The 24955-nt window shown below is 49.5% G+C and overlaps 1 protein-coding gene across 3 annotated transcripts in view; it reads right to left on the bottom strand.

Annotated features, from left to right (window-relative positions):
• Positions 1 to 3919: 3919 nt before the first annotated feature.
• ZC3H3 (zinc finger CCCH-type containing 3) overlaps positions 3920 to 24955 on the bottom strand; it is a 356038-nt gene continuing 335002 nt past the window's right edge. Inside the window, exons 12-14 of one of the 3 annotated variants that reach the window (XR_013345066.1) lie at positions 8697 to 10874; positions 8217 to 8299; positions 3920 to 6938 (exon numbers count right to left, since the gene is read on the bottom strand). Coding sequence is in view for 1 of the 3 variants with exons in the window: in XM_077809716.1 (XP_077665842.1) it covers positions 10843 to 10874 (32 nt within the window). In the remaining 2 variants the exon portion in view is untranslated. Of the gene's footprint in view, positions 10875 to 24955 lie in introns of all 3 variants that reach the window. The other 2 variants (XR_013345065.1, XM_077809716.1) reach the window with 2 other exon arrangements.

The following is a 24955-nucleotide window of genomic DNA, read 5'->3' as shown; positions in this document are numbered from 1 at the left end:
GCTGTGTGAGAACTCAGTGTCGGCGAGGAATCCAGTGTTCCTGGACTACGGACTGAATTGACCAGTTCTGGGTGCATCCCTTCAACCCCAAGAGACCATGGCTGCAAACTCCTCCAAGTGCTTTCCTCTGCCCACCAGCATCACCTCGGTCTCATTCAGGTTCAGCGTCAGCCAGCCGTTCCTCATACACAGGTTGGTCTGGTCCAAGCACTGGGCCATCTTGCTGGCAGTGGAGTGGCCGTAGGCAGCGAAGGGTAGGTGGAGCCGTGTGCCATCTGCCTATGAGTGGCACAGGAGCCCATGTCATTTCACCAGGTCACCTGGGAGCTGCATGCAGATACTGACTAGGGCTGGAGAGGCATTGATCTTTGTGCGACTCCACAGTAGGGGGGGTCTAGTTGTGGGGGTGCCGTTTCCCATCACTACTCATTGGGGGCGTCTCTCCAGGAAGGACTCAGACCAATTTAGTACATTACTCTAGACCCTAGCCACCTCACTTAGGCAAGACAACCGTGTCTCATGATGAACGGCGCTGAATACTGCTGAGATGCCCGGGAGGAGGAGAATGGGGGTCTGCTCTCCATCCATCGACAGCAGGAGGTCATGCAAACAGGCTGTTTTGTCTATTTCTAGAGCAGAGGCAGCTGCAACGCGAACTTCCCATGCACACCTCCTCCAGCCAACGGGCTCCCTGCCTGCACTCAAGGACCGCCCCACCCACAACAGCAAGGGGTGTACAGTCCCCATGGTCCACCCATCCTGCTGGGCACCCACAGTACAGATGTCCCAAGGGCAGGGTAATCACATGCCTTATGCTAACAAAGAACAGTTCTTCTGGCAGGGAAGTTCTAGGAGTCCCGGCCATGGTCACTAATGAGAAGCTCCTGGACAGTATTTTCCCATTAACCTACACACTGCTCTATAACACACTAGGTGAACATCCTGCAGACTGGCTTGTGGTTAAGGCCCAGCACCGAGGCCGGGAGACATTCCCAGCTCTGCCACAGAACTTTAGTTGGCCTTGGACAAGTCACTTACTCTGATCACCCATCCATGTTTGTGGAGTGCTTGTGGTATGGCGGTAAACTACCACGGAAATGCCTCTATAGAAGAGATGATTGAGCAGAGACTGCTGCTTGGACCTGGTCTTTCCACATATCCCATCCCCATCTTGGACGTAGCCTCTTGCGGTCTCGTCAAGAACGTTAGCTCCTTGGGGAAGGGACCTCCTTTTTGTTACGTGTGCATAGTGCTTCGCACAATGGGGCCCTGATCGAGGCCTCCTTGATAACAGTGATCCCTATTGCAGTAGATCCCTGAATTAGTTCGGCCTCCTTGTGCCTCTATTTCCTCATCTTTAAAATGGGGACAGGAATTCCAGTCGTACGGGGGGGTGAGAGGCTTACATGTGTGAAGTGCTTTGGGATCCACGGAGGCAGGGCGCTGTGGAAATGCTAAGTATTATTGTTAATAAAAGCACACACATACTATCTTTCCGTGCGATGACTGCTTCAGTTGCAGTGAGATTTTTTTTTTTTTTGGGGTCCACACCACCATTCCCATTGCTACCACCTCCCCTGGCACCGCGTCAGCATCTCCATCATAAACACCAATTTCAACGGTATGGGACCAACTTGCGGCTTGGCAACGCATTGCTGCCACCCCCCCAGGACAAGCCCCCATGGAAATATCACCACAGAAACCTTCTCGGCAGCTTCTGCCGCTCTCTTGGCCTCATGAGCTACCCCTCTGTCCAAACCTGGATCTCCCTGGCCAGCTCAGTTCTGTGTTGCCCAGATACCTCGGTGATGGGCTTGGTATAACCTGAATAGACAGACGCTGAATCTTCAACCTGGTTGCTGTATTTAGCTCCACTCAGGGCTTTGGAGTACAGTTTATAAGCCATACAAAGTAAAAGCTCATTGCACTTGGCAAGGGCTGTAGGCCACAGGGTCATCTCCACATGCGGACACCCAGCAAGTGGGGCTCTCTCCAGTTGGAACGGGACGAGGATTTTCAGTGGGGGAAATGTGGGAAGAAACATCCAGTAGCTGGTATCCTCTGGGCCCAGCAACTGCCCGAAAGAGGACTTCGCCTGTTCTCCTGCTCTCGCGCTGAAATTAATCACCTCCAAGCATCTATTTAATGGCAGCCGGCAATAAATTACACCATTCCTTGGGAAAGGCGTGGAGGCATCGGGGGCGGTAAAACGGCTGCACTAAATGAGTGAGTAATTTCCTAGCTTAATTATTTCAGCATGATTCTTAATCCCCATTACTCTGCTCCTTAAGGAGCCTTCACTGCTGCTCCCAGCGGTGCCTTCTGCTCAAGCTGCCTCTGAGCTGTGTTTGTAGATCCAGCTGGGCCAATCCAAGCCTCCCAGCTGCACTATGCAGGCTGACGCAGAGGTAGGAATCTCAGCTCACGAGCCACCCATGACACAATACCACAAAATTACCTGGGGCCTTACAGAATCCCCTAGGTTTCCATCCTTGAAAGGCCCAATCCCGGAGAGTGCTTGGCAGCTAATTAAACATCAAAAGGAATTGGAGGGTTCTCGGCACCATACAGGATCCAACCCAAGACAGACAAAACAAAGAGATGATGATTTTGTCCTTAGCATGAATGAGAACAGTTGTGTTTAAAAACGTCAAAGCCGGTGGTGGTGCTGAGACTTAGGCTCAAATGTGGTAGCTGGTAGGTTAACCATGACCAGCGAATATATTTTTAACACAACTGTCATCCCCCAAAAGGGCAAATCGTGATCTGATCTGGCAGATAGACATAACACGGTCCAAGGGCTGGAAGCAGAAGCTAGACACAGCCAGACTAGAAAGGAGGTACACACTTGTAACAGTGGAGCAACTTATCCAGGGAGGTGGTAGATTCCCCCCACGTGGGAGTCTTTAACTGAGACTGGCTGTCTTTCTAAAAGATCTTCTCTAGCTTAAACAGAAACAAGGGGCTTGATGCAGGAGTCACTGGGCAAGAGATCAGACCCAATGATCCCAATGGTCCCTTCTGGCCCTAAAATCTGTGAAGCCACGAACCATTGAAAACTGGCTTTTACGCTGCTTCAAACGGTTTAATTAATGTTTCCTAACCCAGGATTTCCCCCAATATAGATAATGCCTGAGTCGGAGCCAGAGCGGTAAGTAGAACTAAGGTGTTCAAGACTCTCAGTCCCGCGTTTGGACCACGTCACCATGCTGCCATTTAACAATTTCCTCGCAATCACGCAGGAGACAAAAACTAAACCAGAATAAGTCAGGAAGAGAGAGGAGGCAGAGAGGGAGCCCAATGCAATATAAATGGTGTCAATAGGTTCAGAACAACAAAGTTTAAAGGGAATCTCTTCAGAGGGAGAAGGGTTTACCTACCATTGGCACATCGTCTCCCCAGGAAAATGCCTTCTGTGTGTTGGGTAATTTCAAGACATTTTTATAATCTCTACATACAGTATGTGTATATTACTTCTTCTAGGCAAACGTACAATAAAGTCCTCTGCACTCTGTGGATGCATTCCTTTTTCTGAACACTCATGGAAATTAGATATTTAGACATCATTAACTAGAGCTGTGCAAGTGACTGTATTTTATTTTCTGCTAAAAATGTACAAAGCAGAAATTTTTGTCAAAAAATGTTCATGGAACTTTAGTTTTTATCAAAAACTCCCCCAAAACTGAACATTGTGGGATTTCAGTTGTCAAAGGCCAAACGTTTTTCAGGTTTTTGGTTTGTCAATAAAAACCTGAAAAATTTCAACAAATGGAATGGGTCTGACAAAAATTTCTGCTTCATAAAAAAAAAAAAAGGTTTTGATGAAAATTTTTCAGCCAGGCACTACCTTGGTAACGTTGGGAATAAGGAGAAACTTTTGATCACACATCAGAGAAAGAGCAAAGCCACAAAGCAGCAATTTGTTGCACAAACTCTTCATTCACCTTTATTTAAATATCAAAAAGCACCAATTAACAAAAGACATTTAGTATCAACAGTGACTATGGAATTCTTTATTAAAAATAGCTTCCTTTAACACATAGCTAAGAGTTTCACACCAAACAAAGCCCAGCAGGAGCATAGAGACCACAAAGCGAAAGGTAGTTTTGAACATACTCCGTTTCATGGCTCTTCCAAGGAATATCACCCTAGCGGTGATGGACACAGATTCTCACGCTTCACAAGCCTGTTACTGCTAACTTAAATCCTATGCTGCCCAAGTCAGTGCTCTGGCTCCTCTTGATTTTGCAAGCAGTAAGATAGCATATTGACATCGAGGGCAGAACCCTTCACATTGAGTGGCACTGCATTCCCATGTCTGCTAGTTCAGTTAGACGTAATTGCTTCTCTAGTCGGAGTCCATATTTTCAGGGGGTTATAGAACTTCACTTCTAAGATCTTGGGCCTGGCCTAATTTCCCCAACACCCTTGAAACAAAACAGTACGATAAGGCTGGGCTGCTTAAACACACTAAGAGCACAATTAAACCTGGATCCCCACTGGCGTAAACACGTCTAAGCGGTGCCGATGTACCCCAGCCGAGGAGTCGGCCTGAGAAGTGGAGTTGTTGGGGCTGCCTGATTCGGAGGATGCTCCAAGATGCTTCCCATTGGCACTGGAACGAGGAGCAGTGGCAAGGAGTTGACTGCAGCCTTCAGAGCTTACATCTGAGGTTCGCTCCCATTCATTTATGTGCTGAATGTACCCATGCACCAGGGAGCAGCCCAGCCCATAACCGGACTGTGTGGAAGGGGAGAGCGGGCAACCGCAAAGTAAGTTCGACTACCATTTAGCCCCTCCGAAATCCACCGGCTCCCCTCCATTTGCTAAAGATCTTCTGGACCAGCCCTACCCACAACCTTGGTGCTCCTTAACAAACTAGGAAACGCCAAGTGGCTCTCACGGGGTATGTCTACGCAGCAAAGAAAAACCCGCAGCTGGCCTGTGCCAGCTGACTCAGGCTGTGGGGGTGTTTCATTAAGCCCAAGCTCTGGGTCCTACAGCCCAGGCTCCAGCCCGAGCGCAGATGTCTACACAGCAGTGAAACAGCCCCGCAGTGCAAGCCCAAGTCGCCTGGCACAAGCCGGCCACGGGGGTCTAGTTGCTGCGTAGACATACCCATGGAGGAAGGACATTGTTTTTTACGGGGGAAATTCAAAGTCATTTCCACATTGCCTGCCTGGGTAACACAGAAAGCTGGAGTCATCTCTGGCTTTCATTTTAGTGTCACAGTTCACCAGGGAGGGAGCAGGCGTTTGCTTTTGAGGGCTGGAGCTAGGTGGGCTGTGTTATCTGCATGCAACCTTTGAGCATGACCCTTCTTGGTGGCTTATAATACATGGCATAACTAAGTGTGGGTTCACGTATAACTGTCAAGCACTCAAGAATCTTCTGCCCAACGTTCTCATCTGTCCTTTTAAATCCTGTGCAGTGAAACCTCTGTCCAGTGGACTGCACCAATGGCAAGGCAGCAGCAGGGTGCTGGGTTCATTGACCACTCGGGTGGAGGTGTCCTCATGAGAGGGCTTTGGGTGTGACAATGCCTAGACGGGTTGTCTCGCTCAAACGAAGGATGCAGGACGCAGCGGGGTCCACGTGGCAGTTGTACAGTAATCACAGAATTTTTGAGAACCCCAAATGGTTGCATTTAGTGCTGTTGATGTCACCGTGTTTCACAAAGGTGTGTGACATCACAATGGGGAAACTGAGGGGTCATGTGCCCAAGTCAGAATTGGGAATAGAACCCAAGTCTCTTGATGCCCAGTCACCTACCCTAACCTCTGGACCATGCTCCCTCCCTGCCTCTACTGAGCACAGAGCGAGCCCACGAAGATAGCAGTGATTTGTGCCAAAGCGTTCGGGTTTGGAAATTAGTTACATGGCAGCTTTGGTTGTACTTCGTGCCAGTGAATGTACATGATCCGAGAGCTGATACTCTGGGCAGTTGAGCGAAACACTATCTGTCAGTCCCTCCTGGAACAAATCCTGCAGGGTAACTCACACCCTATAAACAACCAGCCTCAGCCCCCTTAAAGAGACGCTTCTTCCTGAAAGTTTCAGAGTGGCAGCTGGTACTTGGAAAAGTCAGAAGCTCTCTGAGCTACTACAGCTTTCCAAGCCTCTGCATATATAATTTCCCCCCTACAGGAATCTGTCCTGCCCTGGAAGTAAATACAGTGACGTTAACATCAAGCACCAAATCAAAACGATACGGTTACATGGTATCAACTCCATCCCAAGCCCTGGCAGAGGAACGAGCCAATCCCCACCCCAACACCTGAACTGAATTGATCCCGAAGGAATCTAACAGGCTCAAAATTCCCACTGCCGTAGATGGGGGCAAGGAGCTAGAGCAGAACATGGGCCTGGTGCTGGAGGTGGGGAGCACCACCTGTGAAGGGCTGAGCACCCTCCTCACATGCTGCCATCACCAGGAGTCGAGGGTGCTCAGAACCTTGCAGGATCAAGCCCACTGTCCCTAAAGAGGATTGTTAACCTTACATCATCCTACTCTGGAGCAGAGCAAACGAATGGATGAGATAGCCAGCGGCCCTGGGTGTTAGCTCAGCCTGGATGGTTCACCAGCGGGGTTGAACATTATGTCTCAGCGATGCTGACTCACAGGTAACACATCGCATGGCGGTAACACAGGCAGGCATGTACAGACCGGGATAGCCATGATCTCTACCTGATAAAGTCAAGGAAGGAGAACGCTGCAGAGCAGAGTCACACTAAAGAGACAAGCAGGGACCTGTAACTGTCCAAGCAGGGACCTGTAACACCAGCAGAGCCAAGGAAGCCTCTACCGTACAGAACACATAACAGCTTGGCTATAAAATATATATCAAGGCAAGAAACTCCCTGGATCTAACCTCAACCAGCTACTGACTTACTACGTGACCTCAGTTTCACTCGGCCTCCTAGCATCTCTGTCGCCCCTGCAAGAAAATGGGGTAAAAAATAGTTGAAACCTTAGTGGAAAGACACACAGACATTACAGACCCCTCTGCAACCACTGCAAATCTGAGGGCGAAGCATCTGGCGGCTGACTGTCCCCAAGAGAATACATTACAGGCCCTTCTCCTGTCACTGCGAACCCGAGGATGCTGCACCTGAGAGCACAGCTCCCCCAGGGAAATATGTTGCCAAAAGACCTTGAAAATAAAAAGTGCCTGGCTACTGGATTTGCGAGTTCACACGCAAACTCTGCTTTCTTCCCGTTCGCTGATAAACACGCTGACCGAATCTTGTGCATGCCTCGCAATCCAGAGGTTTCCAGGGGGGGCATACTGGTGACGCCGGGGCAGCACAGTAGCCCACCCTGGCTACGTGGTCAGTTAGGCAGCAGTCAGCCGGAACATATGGGCGTCTGTATTTTATTTACACACAGCAGACCCCATATGCTTTTGGCAGGCACAAGGGTGAGAGATTTTGCTAACCTCCCATTGCATGTGTCGATGGAGGCTGCCCATCTGAGGAATGAGAACCAAACCACCTGCCCCAGAGTTCCATTTAATGATACCGAGCTACTAACTAGGACATCCTACTAGAAGAGGGAGGAGTTTGGAAAGAGACAAGCCCTCTTGGTGCTTTCCTCTCAGTTCAGGATTTTCCTTTGCCCTGTACCCTCTGTATCTCCCCATGTCAGGAAGGTCTAATGGGGAAACTGAGGCTGGCTCTTAGTCATAAGGTGAATTTACCTTGATAATAGTTACTTCTCCAGCCTCTATCTCCCAAGCAGCAATGATGGCCAAAGTTTGCCTTCAGATACTCCCATTCAGCCCTCATTGTCTTGCATAAGTGTGACCAAGAGACAAATTTGGCCCTAAGGTCCACTATCACTAAATGCTTAGACTATCCTCTGACCTAATTCCAGGGGACCCCACTGAAGCAAGGTTCTCACTGACCATTCCCTGTGTGTGAAGTTTTACTGGGGATCTTCCTGGTTGCTGTAGATGCTTTCTATCTTGAGGTCCTAGTGCTCCCATGATGTGACATGTCCTGTATGGATCTCCTTGGCTTCACTGCAGATTAGGTTATGCCATTGGGATTTCTTATGGGGTTCTCAGTGCTTTTTGCATGCTGGATCAGATGGGAATGTCTGGATTTGATAGGAATCTCTGGAACTATCCTTGGAAACTTAGTGACACCCATTAAAAATCACCTCCACCCCCTAAAGTTTAAAATGATGGAGACAAAAAAGAGAAAAACTGCACCTGCAGTTCTCCTCTCGCCGCGCCCTCGGTAAGTTGCCCGGCCAGCACTCCTCCGCTCTGCGGGAACACACATCGACAGGATGCTAAATCACAGAGATAAAGAAACGGAGTGGGGAAAATAAAAACAGCACAATCAACTGGGTGTTTGCTAACGACCCCCCTCATGCTCCCTCCGTCCCTCAGTGCAGCGAGGAGCCGGGGAGGAAATGCTGACCTCGGCAGATTGCAATTATAGTTCCAATCAATCTTTTATTAGCTTGTTGCTCTGTGGTGAAGGGAGGAGATGAGCCAGGCAGATTCACAGAAGGGGGGAAATTTCACTGCTCACCGCAAAAATTTCAATCAAACTCCACGGCAGCTGGCTTGATATGCAAAGTGACCGAGAGATGCTACCGTGATGAGTAACTAACACCCTCCAGGAGCAACGTTGGATGATCAGACACTGTGAGAGAAAAAGGCATCGGCATGTGACAACTGTACCTTTACACCAATGCAAACTGGACTCCCAGCGCCAGGTCATCTCCTGGGGGGCGAGAGGGATACGTGACAAAATGTGTCAACGTCAAGCAACTCAGTATCCACATTACGCATGCTGAAAAGTTGCAAACTCTTTTTAGCAGATGTGTCTGGTTTGAACTAGAGACAGGTGGAGGCTGCTCAGTCTGGATCCTGATTCTGAATGCCCCAAAGCTGGGCTTTGGTTGAACCTGTTTAAAGACAGTGAAAGTCAGACCCAGATCACACTTTGGATTTGGAAGGGTCCCAAGTTTGGGGTATCTGGATCCAGGGGTCCGGCTCAGGCCAATATCAGAATAGGAGCCCTATGAGAAAGGCAGAGCTGGTGCAAACGTGTTTGGCTCTGAGGGGTGGTATGGGTCAGCTCTACATTTAAACCAAATGCTTGTTGTGTTGATATCATCTCTCAGCACAGCACTGGGGCTCCATTTCTTAGAGTCTGACCCACAGTAAACACACCAGTTAAAAATAAAGAAACCAAGGAGCTCTGAATATTACAAACTCCTCTTAGGGCCGAGGTGGATTTATCCAGGCGGGCATTTGGCCTGTACATTTGGGAACTAAGCAGAGAGCGTCTCTGACACACTAAACAATCATTATATGAACCTGTGAGATCATTAGAGAATGCTGGCTTCTAAACCAAGAAAACAGGTTATTTTCCCTGGACCTGAACTGAACGACCTGGAATTCAACACACATTGAGAAGGGCACTAAATCCTTTGTGGGAAGCCCATGTTCCATAAATACCTGTGTCCTTGCACCCTGCTATTACCACAGTGGAGAAGAGGAGAAATCACCATTAACAAAAGTCTAATTCAGAGTCCTCGGTTCCTCTTTCTTTCCTGACTAGATACTCTGTCATCCTTGGCTTTTACAAGCCTCGCTTTTCCCCTGGAATACTTAACCAGACTGCTTTCCTCGCCTCTTTGCATGAACCAGATACAGATGGGAAAAGCAGCTGGATCACAAGGCAGTGCTCACTGAAAGCAGCGGTATGGAAACCACCACACTGACTACAGACTTCACCTTCTGTCCTCTTAGTCTTGCTGCATCTCCTTACGGTTTCCTCTCCTCTTGGAGGGGTACAGAGATGGGAGAAGGTGATCGCCCTGCAAAGCCCCACCGCACACCGCGGGACCACAGGGTTTTCTTAGGCCCTGTCAGCTGCAGACAAATCACTAGCAAACAGACTCCTCCGCGTGCATTAGATATTAGGGGGCTTGCATTTCCATTCAGAAATGCTCCCCCCCTCCACCCCCAACACACAATATTTTTTGGCACAAGGGCATAACTGTTTCTCTGAAATGGTTTCAGAGCTCACCTCATGTGGCTGCTCTGTTTGGGTCACACATATCCCTTAAGCACATGGCTACAGGAAGCCACAGCCCCCTTGCACACCCCTCACTCACAAAACAAATTCCTATCCTGATGGTTGTAAGATGCGCACACCCTCATTTCTAGGCAATTGCTGCAGTTCTTGGCTGGCTGAAGTCCTCCAGCCTCTCATCATGCAGTATAATTTCCCACTAACAGACAGCACTGTTGAAATATACCCAACTGGGCAATGTGGCTTCCCGGCACTAAAGAGAAACAGAGTTAGGTTTCTTTAATCCCTGTGCCTTCCTCAAATCTCTGTGAGGAGAATTACTGCAACGGCAAAGCTCCAAACACACCACCAAGAACCCGGGTGCAAAGGGCTGCAGGTATGATCAATGGGCTCCACTTAGCCTAATCTGGTCACAACAGTTCATTCATGCTAACTCAAGAATGACCAGGCAAGCTGAAGTTAAACAGGGGCTTGGGAAGGGGGTTGTTTTAAATAAACCAGATTAAAAGATCATTTATTCCAAAATTAAAACGCTTACAAAGCCGCCTCCCTGTGTGACGGGGCTGGGGGAACCTGGGACATTTACTGTTACCGGGTTCCGGGCCAAATGAACGTATCGAAAAGGAACACAAATCAGGAGGAAGCCTCCTCCCATCTTGCTGTCCTGAGGTAGGTGCCAGGCCTAGCCTGGCCGCTGCGTTTCCTGAGGCGTTCGGCTGCTGGACTGTTGGATGGACCAGTGCATGAAGAGGCCAGAGAGATGCTGAATCCAGGGAGCTGACCTCACAGCCTGGGCTTGATCTGCAGCGGCTTCCCTGGAAGGAGAAGGAGAAAGCGGAAGGTGAGTGTTGTGGTGACGTTAGTAGCTGGCAGTTTGGGAATATAAATCTATGGCAGAGGAAGTGGTTAGAGGTGAGCCCCAGATGCATTGTGGGAAGGGCAGAGGGGTCACAGCACTGGAGAGGATAGCTATGCACACATGCTAGACGTATAATTTGGGCTTAGAGGGGCAAACTCTGCTCCCTTATCCGTGGCCAGGCCCCTACCTGCACGGGGGAATAGGATTCTGAGAGCACACACCTGGACACTGGGCAGGAGCTCCCTCCATGGCCACGCCCAGTAAGGATCTTACAAGGGGGCCAATGGATCATCATCTAAGCACAGCCACTGGCCATGATCTCCATCCCCCAATGGCGCTGTGATAAGAACAGGGGGAGGGATAGCTCAGTGGTTTGAGCATTGGTCTGCTAAACCCAGGGTTGTGAGTTCAATCCTTAAAGGGGCCATTTAGGGATCTGGGGCAAAAATTGGGGATTGGTCCTGCTTTGAGCAGGGGGTTGGACTAGATGACCTCCTGAGGTCCCTTCCAACCCTGATATTCTACGGTTCTATGATCAGGGGTTAGCCTAGACTGAAGGACAGTGAGAGCTCCCTGTCCTCATCTTCAAATCCTTCGCTGGGCCAGGAAACTGCTAGCTCAGGGGCCATCTCACCTTCTGAGCACACTGCAATATACACCTGGCTGAACAAGCTGCCTCGCAGTGACACCCAGCATGGAAGGAAGTGGCCACCAGACCCCCACCACTAGCCAACCCTACAATTTGTTTGCCAGGGAACTGAATCACAGCTTCCAAAACGGGGTCTCTCATGTGAGCTATGAAAAGTGCCTATGGATGCTCTGGGCAGAGCAGAGCATAATGCTAATACGTGGGAAGCTATACTTTGAGCAAACTGCCTACCTGTGGGCTGTGCCAATGCAGGGTGCATTTTAGACAGTCTAGTGGGTAAGACGAGAGGTAAGAGCTTAGGGCACTGATGTTGGCTCTGTTACTCATTTGCCATATGAGCCTGGGCACGTCACTTAACACAATACCATTATTTCCTCTAGAGCCTCAGGTTCCTCATCAGTACACTGGAAATCCTATTTCTATCCCTTGTCATTGCTAGTGATTGCAAAGCGCTTCGGGATCCTTAAATGGAAGGTCACCTAGATGAGCACTGAGGGCCATGTTACAGCTCTGACTAGGAATTGTGTATGTATTTTACTTACACACACACACACCCCAACACGGCACTAGCCCATATTTCTTGGCAGCTGTGAACCACTGGAGAATTCCAACCCTTGGGCGGATGCCATCCGGTTGACTCCCAAAACAAATTAGTGGCATTTAGTGGGGCTGCAGGGCAGCAGCTGCTGCTAAGCCAGTGTGACTAACCCTTTTTCACTGAGCTGGAGGTGGGGGTGGGCAGGCAGTGTTACTGGGGACAGGGCAAAGAGTGAGAGTTCACATCCATTTTCACTCTCGGCCCAGCCCCCAGGGTCCCACTCAGTCCCACCTGGGCCTAGAGCTCATCTTTTGGGCTCCCCTTGCTCCGCTGCTCATACCCCTTGGCTTCCTTCTACTCCCATTGCCACGCCTTCCTCCATGCTGTCTCCATCCATGAGCCACCTCCCAAACCCGGCACACTGGGTTCCTAGTCTCTCCTCATGCAAACCTTCCCGAAAGGCTCACTTCTAACACCAGCCCAGTGCAAACCTCTCCCCACCCAACTTCAAATCAGGAGAAAGGAGAGAGACTGGAAAACCAAAATAACCCTAAACTTGGGTCTCCCAATGCGTCTGGTCTTACCTGGCAGTGCCTTAACCTGTAAGCAGCCAGGGGCAGGGATTGTCTTGGCAGTGCCAAGCTCAGGATCATTAAATGAGATTTTCCACAATAGGAGCCTCTGCTATAAGGCTAGTGAGAGAACAGGGCATGGGCCAGTGGTGTGAACAGAGGGGAAAGAATCTGGGTTCTAATCCTGCTTCTGTCATTAGAACCGAGCATTGGAAAGGACCTGCTGGGTCACTGAATCCAGTCCCCTGCTATCGCAGGCCACCCTGTCAGACCATCCTGGTCCGAAATTTGCCAAGCTCCATCTTACAACCAGTTCGGTTGTTTGCTCCCCACTGCATGTGTTAGGAGGCTGCTCCGCAGCTTCACTCTGAGGGTTAGAAGCTTCCTGCTAATTTACAGCCCCAGTGTATCGATGCCCAGTTTATTTGCATTTGCTCTTATGCCGACGTTGTTCTTCATCTTAAATAGCCCTTCCTCCTCCTTCGCATCCCCCGCCCCCCACCCATGTATTTATAGAGAGCAATCAAGTCTCCTCTCAGCCTTCCTTTTGCTACATTTCCGCCAAGCTCTTTAAGTCTCCTCTCATCAGATGTGTTCTCTGTTCCCCGGAGCATCCTAGCAACGCTCCTTCTCTGCAACGCCCCTGTGCCCTTGGGCTGGCTGCACGAGCTGCACGGGTGTTGCAAAAATCTAACGAACACGGGAATGTTTTTTGGGGAGGGTATTTCCTCATTTCAGTTTAAAACCAATATTTGCTCTCACTGCATGAGAGAGCTAGGAAGCTAACCTAACTAGAAACCAAGTTATAATATTTCTTAATGGGGAGACAGTGTTGCCCAGTGGATAGTGCACTTGATGGGGACCCTGGAGACCTGGATTCTATTCCTATCTCTGCCACCGACCCGCAGAGTGACCGTCCCCCCTCTGTGCCTCAATTTCCCCTCCCATCTTTTGTCTCTCATCTATTTAGGCTGTAAGCAGTCTGGGGCAGTGTCTCACTGTCTCTGTACAGCAACCAGCACAATGGGGTCCTGATCTCCATTCAGGCCTCTACGCGCTCCTGGAACATAAATAATCATGATAATAAAGTGAAACTGACCAGTCTAGTTGCATCGTACAACTTTAGTGACATGCAGAAAGCAAACAGACAGCATCAATGGGGAGAAAGAATTAAGGTCTGAAAATATCTTTCAGCTCCATTTAAAACAATGCAATTGCATTAGGAAGTCAGGACTGGCCAATCCTTATTGCAGTATGTCCCTGCATTGCTAATACCACATACAAGAGTGTATCATACTGGGGCAAGGAACCTGTTGGAATTATCTGTTTTTTTAATGGCAACAGCTCTCTAGGCTTTTTAGAGAACTATCCCTTTAACCTTAACCACCTTGTCTCACCACTGACATCAAAAGCAGCCATGCGGTTGTGTCCCTGCATTACTTACTGAAAATGTCGTCCTTCCCAAACTGCCCTGGATTTACACACACCTCATGGTAACAAGAGTCCTTCAAGGGAAGGCTAAGCTGCAGAAAACAGCACCGCTGAGAATGCCGATTTCTGGTTCTTTCACAATGGGCTGGAAGATACTGTTGTTCTTATGTGGCATCTCCATTTCTGGAGGTTTGCAAGCATGGTAGCCCATGCTGTACAGCTCTCTGCTAATCTCTTTGTGGATGAATAATCGTTTTGATCCACATGGGACACCACATCCCGCATTCACGGTCTTCTTTTTCTGCCTGGTGTTGTTCCGCCACCAACTTTCCCTTCCAGTGCCCATAAACATGCATCGCCCACAGACCTCTTAAAAGTATCCCGCAAATCAAATCTTTCTTTACGTAAGATTGCTAACTACTGTTTTCCTAGTTCCAGTCATCTCCAAGACCTTTTCACTGGTTACGTGGTGTATCCAGGATATTTTCACAATTCTTCTGTAACACCATCATTTGAAGGATTGTAGTTTGTTTATTATGGGGTGTTTGAATGTCTACGTTTCACAGCCGTAATTTAACGCCAGCCTAATGCAAGTTTTTAAGAGTTGGAATTTAGTCTTCAGATTTATGATGCTTCTCATCAGATGTTTATTCTTCAGGGATGTCTCTTCCACTCTTGCTATTCCGGTGCTGATGTCAATATCCGATATTCCGTCTTCTGTAAGATACCGCTCCCAAACCCCACTTTGGCCGGCTCACAAAGAAGGTCTGATGTTTACAGAAACCAGGCTTGGATGATTCATTTTCATTAGAGTGATGATTGTGCCTTAAATTAATTACCTAATTATACCAATCAGCCAATCTATGGATATAGATACCTCTGACCTACACAGGCTCAGTCCCTGAGTGGCTATGTTAACAGCTGTGATTTCCTGATGCAGTGAATTTATCAACTGAGGGCAAGAGTGCCCTGCACCCACTGATTCCAAAGGATTCAAAAGGTGCAGTTACTTTGCTGGGCCTGCTCTATTCTGAAAGTACAGGATGAAAAGAGCTGCTCCTTGTGCAGAAATTACGAATTGCCTGCGGGGATAGAGCCCGTGTCTAAACCGGAGAGCTCCCTGCTCCCAGCCACACAGGGACTTCCCCAGGACTCCAATAATTTCTTTAATATCATCGGAGATTAAACATTCTAATATTAAAGAGTGAACTTTATCCAGCCGCAGATACCAGCCACGGAGTGGGATGGAAAGTGGCTTGCAATAACACTTTGTGCTGCTCTCGCCCCTTCCCCCTGAGGATCTCAGAGCTTTAGAGACATGCATTCACCTGCTCAACACACAGGCTGAGACAGGCCATTTCGGAGAGTTCAAAGCCCTTCTCGGACTCAGGGGGAGACAAGTTCTCTGCTTTCGAGAGCACATTTCACCGAGAAGCCATCACATGGACACCTATTGTAGCTAGTCCCACTTCTTCCAAACTCTCCTCCCCTTCTATCTCTTCACCACACAATCATTGCCTAGGGCCAGTACACCCACACTTTAGGTACAAGACAATCAACCTCATCAGAAGGCACCACCTCATTTCAAATAATCTGCTGCTACATCAAACAGCTGACGCTCACCTTTGCCAAGGGGTAGGCTGACATGACACGGCCAATATCTATTAACAACTCAATAAGGACATTATAAGAGTGACTTTGTGGGCCCCTCAGAGTGTAAATCCTCCAGCTTCCAAGAAGCAACTGCCTTCAGTTCTGTGCTACCATGGAGGAGGACTGCTGGGGAGGGGGAAGGTGGAGCAGCCTGAATGCCAATGACAGCACTTGCTACCCCAGGACTAAGCCTGCTAGCCCAGGTGAAGCGACAGGTCTCCACCTTGTACTGCTCTGTTTAACGGTGCATTACCAGTTCGCTTGCTGGCTCATACACTTTGCAAACAGAGATGGGCTTTTCTTTATGTTTTTCTCCACATTGTAACGCCCATGTCATTTTCTGCAGCGTCTGAACGTGTGCTCTTCCCTCTTTTCCTTATCTGCCCTGCCTGCTTCCCTCCTTTCTGCTCATTATATACAGGTTAGGGTGCAGCCCTGGGCTTAGGGGACAGACACCCTCCTTAACTGTCCAGCACGCAAGGAGCTAACATTGGTTTCTTTATTTGCTCTGCTATATTTCCTGTCCCTCCTGCTTTCCCCTCTCTCTGAGCTCTGAACTACTTTTTAAATGTGTCCTCCCCACCCCCAGTTACATACCTATCTGCACCCACTCACATGTACGCACGCTCCCACACCGATTTGCACCCACTCACACACATGCATATACACACCCATCTGCACCCACTCACACACCTCCCCCTGCATACACACCCCTATCTGCACCCACTCTTACACCTCCCCCCGTATACACACATCTATCAGCACCCACTCACACCCCCTCCGCATACACACACCTATCTGCGCCCACTCATATGCACACACTTGCATTTGCACACTTATCTACACCCGCTCACATTTATGCACACCCCACACCTATCTGCACCACTCACACATGTGCATATGCACACCTATTTACGCCCACTCACGTGTACACACAATCCCCTGCATACTCACACCTATCTGCACCCACTCATACACACACTCCCACACCTCCATACACACACCTATTTGTGCCCACTCACACACACACTCCCACACCTCCATACACACACCTATCTGTGCCCACTCACACACACACTCCCACACCTCCATACACACACCTATCTGTGCCCACTCACACACACACTCCCACACCTCCATACACACACCTATCTGTGCCCACTCACACACACACTCCCACACCTCCATACACACACCTATTTGTGCCCACTCACACACACACTCCCACACCTCCATACACACACCTATCTGTGCCCACTCACACACACACTCCCACACCTCCATACACACACCTATCTGTGCCCACTCACACACACACTCCCACACCTCCATACACACACCTATCTGTGCCCACTCACATGCACACACACCTACCCCTGCATATACACACCTATCTGAATCCCCTCCCCGCATACTCACCTCCCTACAAATGCTCCCAGGTTCCCCAACCCCCCCTCAGTTCTACTCCCTGGCCCTACTCACCCCAGGATCAATGGGATCGCCAAGCCGTGACAAGCAGGGCAGCAAAGCATTCATCAGTTCCAGCTCCCCCAGGGATCTGGGTCCCCGAGAAGTTGCAATGGGCAGTAGGTCAGGGGCTGGCCAAGTCCCCAGCATGGGGAGAAATGCTCCAAAGAGGAATTAAAGGGGGGGCTCCTTCAAACTGAGGGACTAACATTGTCTGAGTGCTCTGAGAACTACATAGTGGCAGGGGCTGGAAGCTGCATCTGAGCACCAGTGAGCAAAGAGTTAACTCCAGGGTGTTCTGGGGGTGTAACAAGGGCAGCTTGAGGCAGGGACAGTTCTACACCCAGCTGCTGTGAACTCAAAATACAGTGCAGAAAACAGGGCCTGTCTGAATTCCAACAACCGGGATGGAAACCTGGGGAAAATCCTGCTGCTTTGCCCCCAGCCACACACTGCCAGCGCCCGAGTGAAGGTGGGAACACAGCTGTAGGGCACAGCCCAGGAAACACCCAGCCGAAAGCCGCACACCACGGCTGTGCAGCAAAGGGGAGAACAGCTCAGCACACAAGAGCTCACCTGCAGAAAGAGCTGGGATGAGGTGGTGTTTCCGGGAGTTCGGGACATCTGATCTATTTTACTGCACAGCAATGACAACTCAGCAATAGAAATCCGGCGCCCCTAGAACATCGGGCTGACGCTTTGGATGCAATACAGGAGTTGGGGATATTGTTTGTGCAAATCGGGCAACACTATAACGTATCTAGATCAGTGGCTCTCAAACTGTGGGTCGGGGCTCCGTTCTAATGGGGTCACCAGGGCTGGGATTAGATTTTCTGGGGCCGAAGCCCAAGCCCCACTGCCCAGGGCCGAAGACTGAGGGCTTCAGCCCTGGGTGGTGGGGCTCAGGTTACAGGCCCCTTCCTGGGGCTGAAGCCCTTGGTCTTTGGTCCCTCCCACCCGGGGTGGTGGGGCTCTGGCTTTGGCAGGGCTCGGGCAGGCTCAGGCTTCAGTTCCCCTCTTGGGGTTGTGTAGTAAGTTTTGTTGTCAGAAGGGGGTTGCGGTGCAATGAAGCTTGAGAAACCCCCAATCTAAATTGATTCCTTCCAACTGATCCATATGAGTCCACGTGTCCTGCTCCATCCAGAACAGTGTGTCTCAATGACTGGTCCGTGGAACAGCCCCGGCCCCGAAGATCTCCCTGATGCAGTTTAGGAAGGCAGCCAGCCAGTCCCTGGTATTAGGTTGAGAAACACTGGGTTAGAAGACATGAATCAACCATTGCCCTGGGCTGTGAGAGATGAGTTTGGTCCCGAGGCATCACAGCTGCTGAACCCTTTGATCTTCCTCTGCTCTGATGGGTATTCATAGATTTTAAGGCCAGTACAGACCATTAGATCAGCTAATCTGACCTCCTGGATAACACAGGCCCAGAACTTCACCCTTGTACTAAGTCCATTTACTTGTATTTGGCTAAAGCATCTCTTCCAGAACTGCAACCAGTCCTGCCTTAAAGACACCGGGAGATTATTATTCATTGTCATTTGTACTGTCGTAGCACCTAGGAGTCACGGTCCTGACCCATTGTGCCAGGCTCTGGACAAACACAGAAGAAACAGACAGCCCCTGCTCCACAGAGCTGACAATCTAAGTATAAGACAAGAGACAACAGATGGAGACAGACAGAGGAGTACAATGAAACCATGACCCAATATTGGACAGGGTGCGAGACAGTGGGCTCAGGACGCCAGCAGCTTAACTGTTGTCATGATTCTTGGTGGCATCACAGCAAAGGAGAGTTTTAAGGAGGGATGTGAACAGTGAAGGGGCTTTGCAGAAGTTTACAGGAAGTTCCTCCCAGGTGTCAGGGACAACGTGGGAGAAAGCTCTAGAGGGCTTGTTTGAAAATTTAGCAATTGGGCAATAGATGCTGGCGTTGCGCTACTGACTGAGAGGGTAGGTAGAGCGGGCACAGGCCAAGAAGTGAAAGTGAAGACAAGCCGCTTGTTTGAAGGGCTAGAGAAGGGGGAGTCACCGGTGGAGGGAGGCAAAGAGAAGGGCTCAAGGATGGTCCGAGCGACGGGCTAGGAGAATGGATATTCTCAATCGATAGGAGTGGGGCAAGGTTGTCTTCGTCAAGGCCAGAGAACAGGATGTTGCAGTAACTGAGACTCAAGACAATGAGAGCTTGGACAAGAGCTTTCTCTATGTGGGTGGATAGGAAAGGCTGGACCTTACAGATGTTATGCAGAACAAATCTGCAAGGCTTAGACAGAGAGTGGATGTTTGGACCTACATAGGGGTCAGAATCGAAGATGACGCCCAAGTTCCGGGCCCGAGTGACAGGCAGGATGGTGCTGTTGATCACAGTGGTCAAGAAAGTAGGTAGCAGGGAGGCTTGGGTTTGGGCAGGGGTGGGGAGGCGGAGAGGTAGATTAGGAGCTCTGCTTTAGCCACACTGAGCTTCAGCTCATGTCTAGACATCTACAAGATGGACAAAGAGAGGCTGAGACTAGTTTGTACAGAAGGTGGCAGACCTGGAGCAGAGAAGTAGATCCGAGTCATCAGCATAGAGACAGTAGTTGAATTTGTGTTTGCAGATGAAATTACCCAGAGACAAGGTGTAGCGGGAGAAGGGGACTAAGGACAGAGCCCAGAGATAGAAAATCCACTGCTTCCCTTGGTGGTTCGTTCCAATGGTTAATCACCCTTGCTGTTCAAAATTGTGTTTTATTTCTAACTTAATCTGTCTGGCTTCAGCTTCCAGCCACTGGTTCTTTCTCTGAAATATTAAAGAGCCCTTTAGTACCTGGTATTTTCTCCCCGTGTAATCAGATCACCTCTTGATCTTCTTTTTGATCAGCTAAACGGACTGAACTAGAAGTCTCTCACTGTAAAGCATTTTTCCAACCCTCGAGTCCTTTTTGTGGCTCTTCTCTGCACCCGTTCCAATTTTTCATCACTCTTTTAAAAATGTGGACACCAAAACTGGATGCAGTCTCCAGCACTGGTCTCACCAACGCTGTATACAAACTCCACTCCCTGGTCCCAGGGTAGCATTAGCTCTTTGCCACGGCATTGCGTTTGGAGCTCGTGTTCCGTTCTTTGTCCACTATGACCCTTCAGTCAGAGTCACTGCTGGCCAGGATATAGGCCTCAATTCGCAGGCACCCCTCCAAAAGGCCATTTCCCTGCTCTGTGGCCTCTTCTTGGTCTGGTGCCAGCACCCCTTGCGAGTCAGCCAGATGCAAGAGACCACCAGCTGTTGAGCTGGAAGAGAGGGAAAGATCAGGGACAGGAATGGAGAATGATGATCTGTGCAAAAGGCTGGGCCAAATTTTCCAGCTTCCGGATGTCAGGGGCTCGGCAGAGCCCTCTGCATTTTGTACGGCGTCTATTACCCTGCATCGGTGCACTGGAATAGTTTGGCTCTGCCACTCAACACTTCCTGGACCACTTGGGAAGTGACCAAAGAGCCAAGTGTTCTGATGCCTGGAGTGAATTACCACCTAAAAGCATTTGGCCACCCCTCCTGATCAGCTGAAATCTCCTTAAGTACCTCTCAGTACCGTGCATTAACAGTGGAAACAAGATTGCCTTGTGGCCCTCGCGCCACAGCCCATGGGGCACTTTCCCATGGGGACACAGAACCTCTCAGCCATCAGCCCAGGAAATGCTTAGACAGCTCCAAAATGTACTGGGTAACAGACCCGCCCCCCAGGGAGGAGGAGGGCCAATACCATCGGTGGCTCCTGCTGGAAAGTCCCCTCTTCACCCTGCCCTGGTGAAGTAAGTCCCCTTGGAACCAGAGAGGTAGGACCATTGTAGACCAAAGCAGATATGGGCCATCCCCAGAGACAGGGAGTATTAGATCAAAGCCAATGCCCAAGCAAGTGCTACCCTAACATGCACATAACGGAGCAGGCTGCAGCTGTCCTGCCTTCAGTGTGTGGGTGCAGCTCACAGAAACCAGTTACGCTGCGCAACTCTCCATCCTGAGCTGAACCCTGAGTATTAAAGAGAAGGGCAGGTGCAGGCTGCATTTAGGTTGCAGGCCATGCTCCCGGAGTCCCTGCTTTAGCGCTAAGCGTAAACTGTGGGAGCAGCGTTTCCACAGTGAAGGACTCCCGGGCCCTCCTGAGCTCATTTTACTCCCTCCCCACTCCCTTCCCTGCTCCCAAGAGCTCGTCAGATGGGACACAAAGTTGCAAGGCTTGAGCTCTGCGCACACCGGCTCCAGCCTGCTGGCTGGAATTCCGCAGTTCTAGGAATCCCGAGGAATGAGGCTCCTCTCACAGGCCGCTCTGCTGGAAGCCAGTAGGATACAGTTACCCTGTTCCCAAGCACGATGGGTGCTGGGCTGTACAGCTGGCCATTCCTGCGGACAGCGTCCGCATCTGGCAGGAGGCCTGGACCCAGAGGCCACAAGAGAGCGCTCAGGATGCGGATTAGAAAAGCATTACAGCTTGCACGCCGGCGAGCTGAGGGGGGATGAGAGAATAAGAGTTTTGAATGTGTAGAAACAAATGGCCCTCCCACAGGAACACAGTCGGGGATGGACGTGGTCAAGGGAGTCTCTGGGGCGATCAGGAATTTGCTGCTTCGTTAGACAAATGCACAATTGGAAAGGGATGCTTGGGTTTGTGTGGGCCCGCATGCTGCACCGGTGAAGACTGCAGGAGAGTGGTGAGCTAAGAATCCCATAGGCAAGGGGAGCAGATGGCTCCCGGCCCTGGAGCTCACCCTCTGGAGGGGTAGCGGGTTTAAATTTCTTGGCGTGCCGATGCTACAGGGGTTCAGGTTTCCAAGCCCCAAGGGCAGAAGGGCGGGAGACCCCATACCATTAACACAACAGACCTTAACCTAAGCACCGGAGGTCACAGCCCCTGGAGGACCGTCCACTAAAATGCCGCCTTGCATTCAGGGGATTCCTCCCTCGGACTCTGCTGAGGTTTCATGTGATGAGGGGGGAACATGATTACGGGTCACGTCAGGTGCCTCAGCCCACTTGGCCCCCCAGTGACTCATGTGGGCAGGGGTGGGGAAGTCTTATTTGTCTTTCCTGTTAAACTTGGCAACCAAACATCCTCAGGGTGTCGGTGGCATTGATTCATGACTTTTGAGCTAATTTATGTAAAACAAAGAGGGCTCATTTAGCACCTTTCCACCCTTAATATAACACCCATACATCAGAGGGACGCACAGCAGTCACTGGGGACTCGGCAATTAGTCACCTTAGTGGACTAAGACAGCTTTAAAGGCACAGTGGCAGAGAAACAACCAATCCCATGGTCCACCCCCCTCCCCAAGGGCAGTATCATATACCGGGGCATTTACATGCTTGTATAGGGGCACCTTTTCCAGTCTATCCCTACTGCAGAAAGGCCCTAAAAGCACTTGACTAAAATGATAATACTTTGGTGCTTATGTAGCATCTTCCATCCAAGGATCTCAGTGTGACTTACAAACACTGGTTCTCTCTGGGAGATAGACTATTATCCCCGCTTCACAGGTACAGGGAGGGGAAGTGATTTGCCCAAGGTCACATGCTGAGTCAACGACAGTGCTGGGAACAGAACCCAGGAGATCTGCTTCCAAGCATTTGATTTACCAGATCAAACTTCTTGTCTACACTTTCCTGAGCTATGAACATCCACACCACAAAGTCTGCTCTCTCCTGGTTGGAAGATAAGCCACCAGAAACCTCCTTACCAGTACTTTAAATAACCCAAATAAGACTGGACCGGTCAGGGTATGGAGACAAAAGGATGGTCAGGGAGCGAGGGAGTGAAGAGGAGAATGGCATGTAGGTTACAAAGTCCGCATTTCCAATGCTTGAGTAAGACAGAACAATTAACATACAGCATTGATTGAATGGAAACCCATCTGTGAAACTCACAAGCACTGCACTTACTGGGCGGAAGAAAGGTGGAGGCAAGCAACATCTGATGGCAAAAGCAGAGTCTGCAAGATCTCAGTGAATCTGCACTACAAAGGACTAAAATCGGGAGCCTCCAACGAGAGCTGCAGTCAAGCCATCTGACTCAATCCACTTCAGATGGACTAATTAGTGGTGGAGAGGGAGCTGGGGACAGGGGAATTGAGGGGAAGAGCAGAGGCAACCCCCCCCCCATCCAAGGCTTGAAATTAAACAAACAAACAAACCAAACTAAGATTTATTGTTGCAAAACTAGCCTGGCAATATTTCTGAACGATAATATTGACAGGTTAGTTTATGCCGGAAGATGGTGTAGAATAAAATAAACTGAGTGAAGACCACATGATTCAAGAGAGTCAGTCTATAGAGGATACTTACCTTAAGAGAATGTATTTACCATTCCTATCAGCTGTGTTTTCTTAGCCATCTGCAGGGGAGGTGTATTTAATCATGCTGTATGTTTCCTTCCTCTGCTGAAGGACAGCACCCAGCATCAGACCCACTGCCATAAATTCGGGGAGGGGGTATTTATTTATTTTTTATGAGGAGCTATGAAATTCTTAGAGGCATGTTGTAAAATCACCTGTCACTTCCCCCCAAGAGGCTCTGATGGGATGTTAATCGCTAAAATTCTTATCTATGTGCGGCTTGATCTTAATTATGAATCTCAAACAGAGGAGAGGGAATTTAACACCAAAAAACAACTGGGAAAAACTATTTGTCATCTTGGAGGGACAAAAATTGTATTAAGATTTTTACTGATCTGCGATCCTATCTTCCCCAATAAAGGCTCTCTGTCATCCCCTTTAACACACTTTTCACACTTTCCAAAGCACAGCAGGAATGATCCAAGATTCAGGGAAGCTTTGACATGGGATAAACTTTTTTTTTGTATTTAGTACACAGTTGAGAATGTAAACAGCTCCCACTAGCCCAGCATGGGCAGGTACAAGGTGATCCCAACAAAGAGCAGGTGACATCCAGACTTAACACTTCAGATGATTGCTAAATCATGATTACACCGCTGCAATTAGTAGTAGTCAGATCAGAGAAACCACTACGATGAGTGAAATTATTTCTACTTGGTCTCCCCAGGCAGCAGGGGGACTGAAGAGACACATGGTGAGAGAAGTGATGTTTACTGCTACTGAAATTCCAAAAGTGAAAGGGGTGAAAGCTTTAATCCAGTCTCTGAGTCCACTTGCCCTCCAGTCCAGTGGCTCCTCCCTTCCCAATGGGTCACAGAACTCCTTGGCAGTTATAAAGCACCTGATTATCCCAACAGCCTTTGGTGGCAGCAAAGATATCAGACTAGTAGCTCTGGAGGGTGAAGTGGTACAACACAGATAATGTGTGCTCTGCCCAATGCTAACCCAGCAGGGAGCTGTCTGAACCCACTCTAGGAGGCAAAGGGGAGCTCTCTCCACGACCCATTCAACCTTTGAACGAAGGACCAACAAGGTGTCTCCAAGTGTGCATCATAATGGTGGTTTCCGTCACATGGATGCTGATCTGCCAGAAATGGCGCTCAGTCCTGGCAACTGCTTTTGGTCAGAACTGACCACAGCTAGATTTGAACCTGCAACCTCGAGGTTAAAGGCTTAATTACCAATCCCCTGCATGTAGACTCCTCCATCTCATACAGTGGCCTGGCAGCAGTGGCAAGTTTCGTTCACTGTACTTCTGAGCCAGTCATGACATTTTTTACATAGTGCACACAAGGGAGAGTAAATGTTTTCTGGAATGAGCAACCTAGGCCCTAAAGGGGGAAGACATGAGACCAGGGCATCCA

The sequence above is a fragment of the Eretmochelys imbricata genome, chromosome 2 (genome assembly GCF_965152235.1).
Source record: "Eretmochelys imbricata isolate rEreImb1 chromosome 2, rEreImb1.hap1, whole genome shotgun sequence".
NCBI lineage: Eukaryota > Metazoa > Chordata > Testudines > Cheloniidae > Eretmochelys > Eretmochelys imbricata.
The sequence above is the reverse complement of the archived record's forward strand: the minus strand, read 5'-3'. Positions and strand labels throughout refer to the sequence as shown.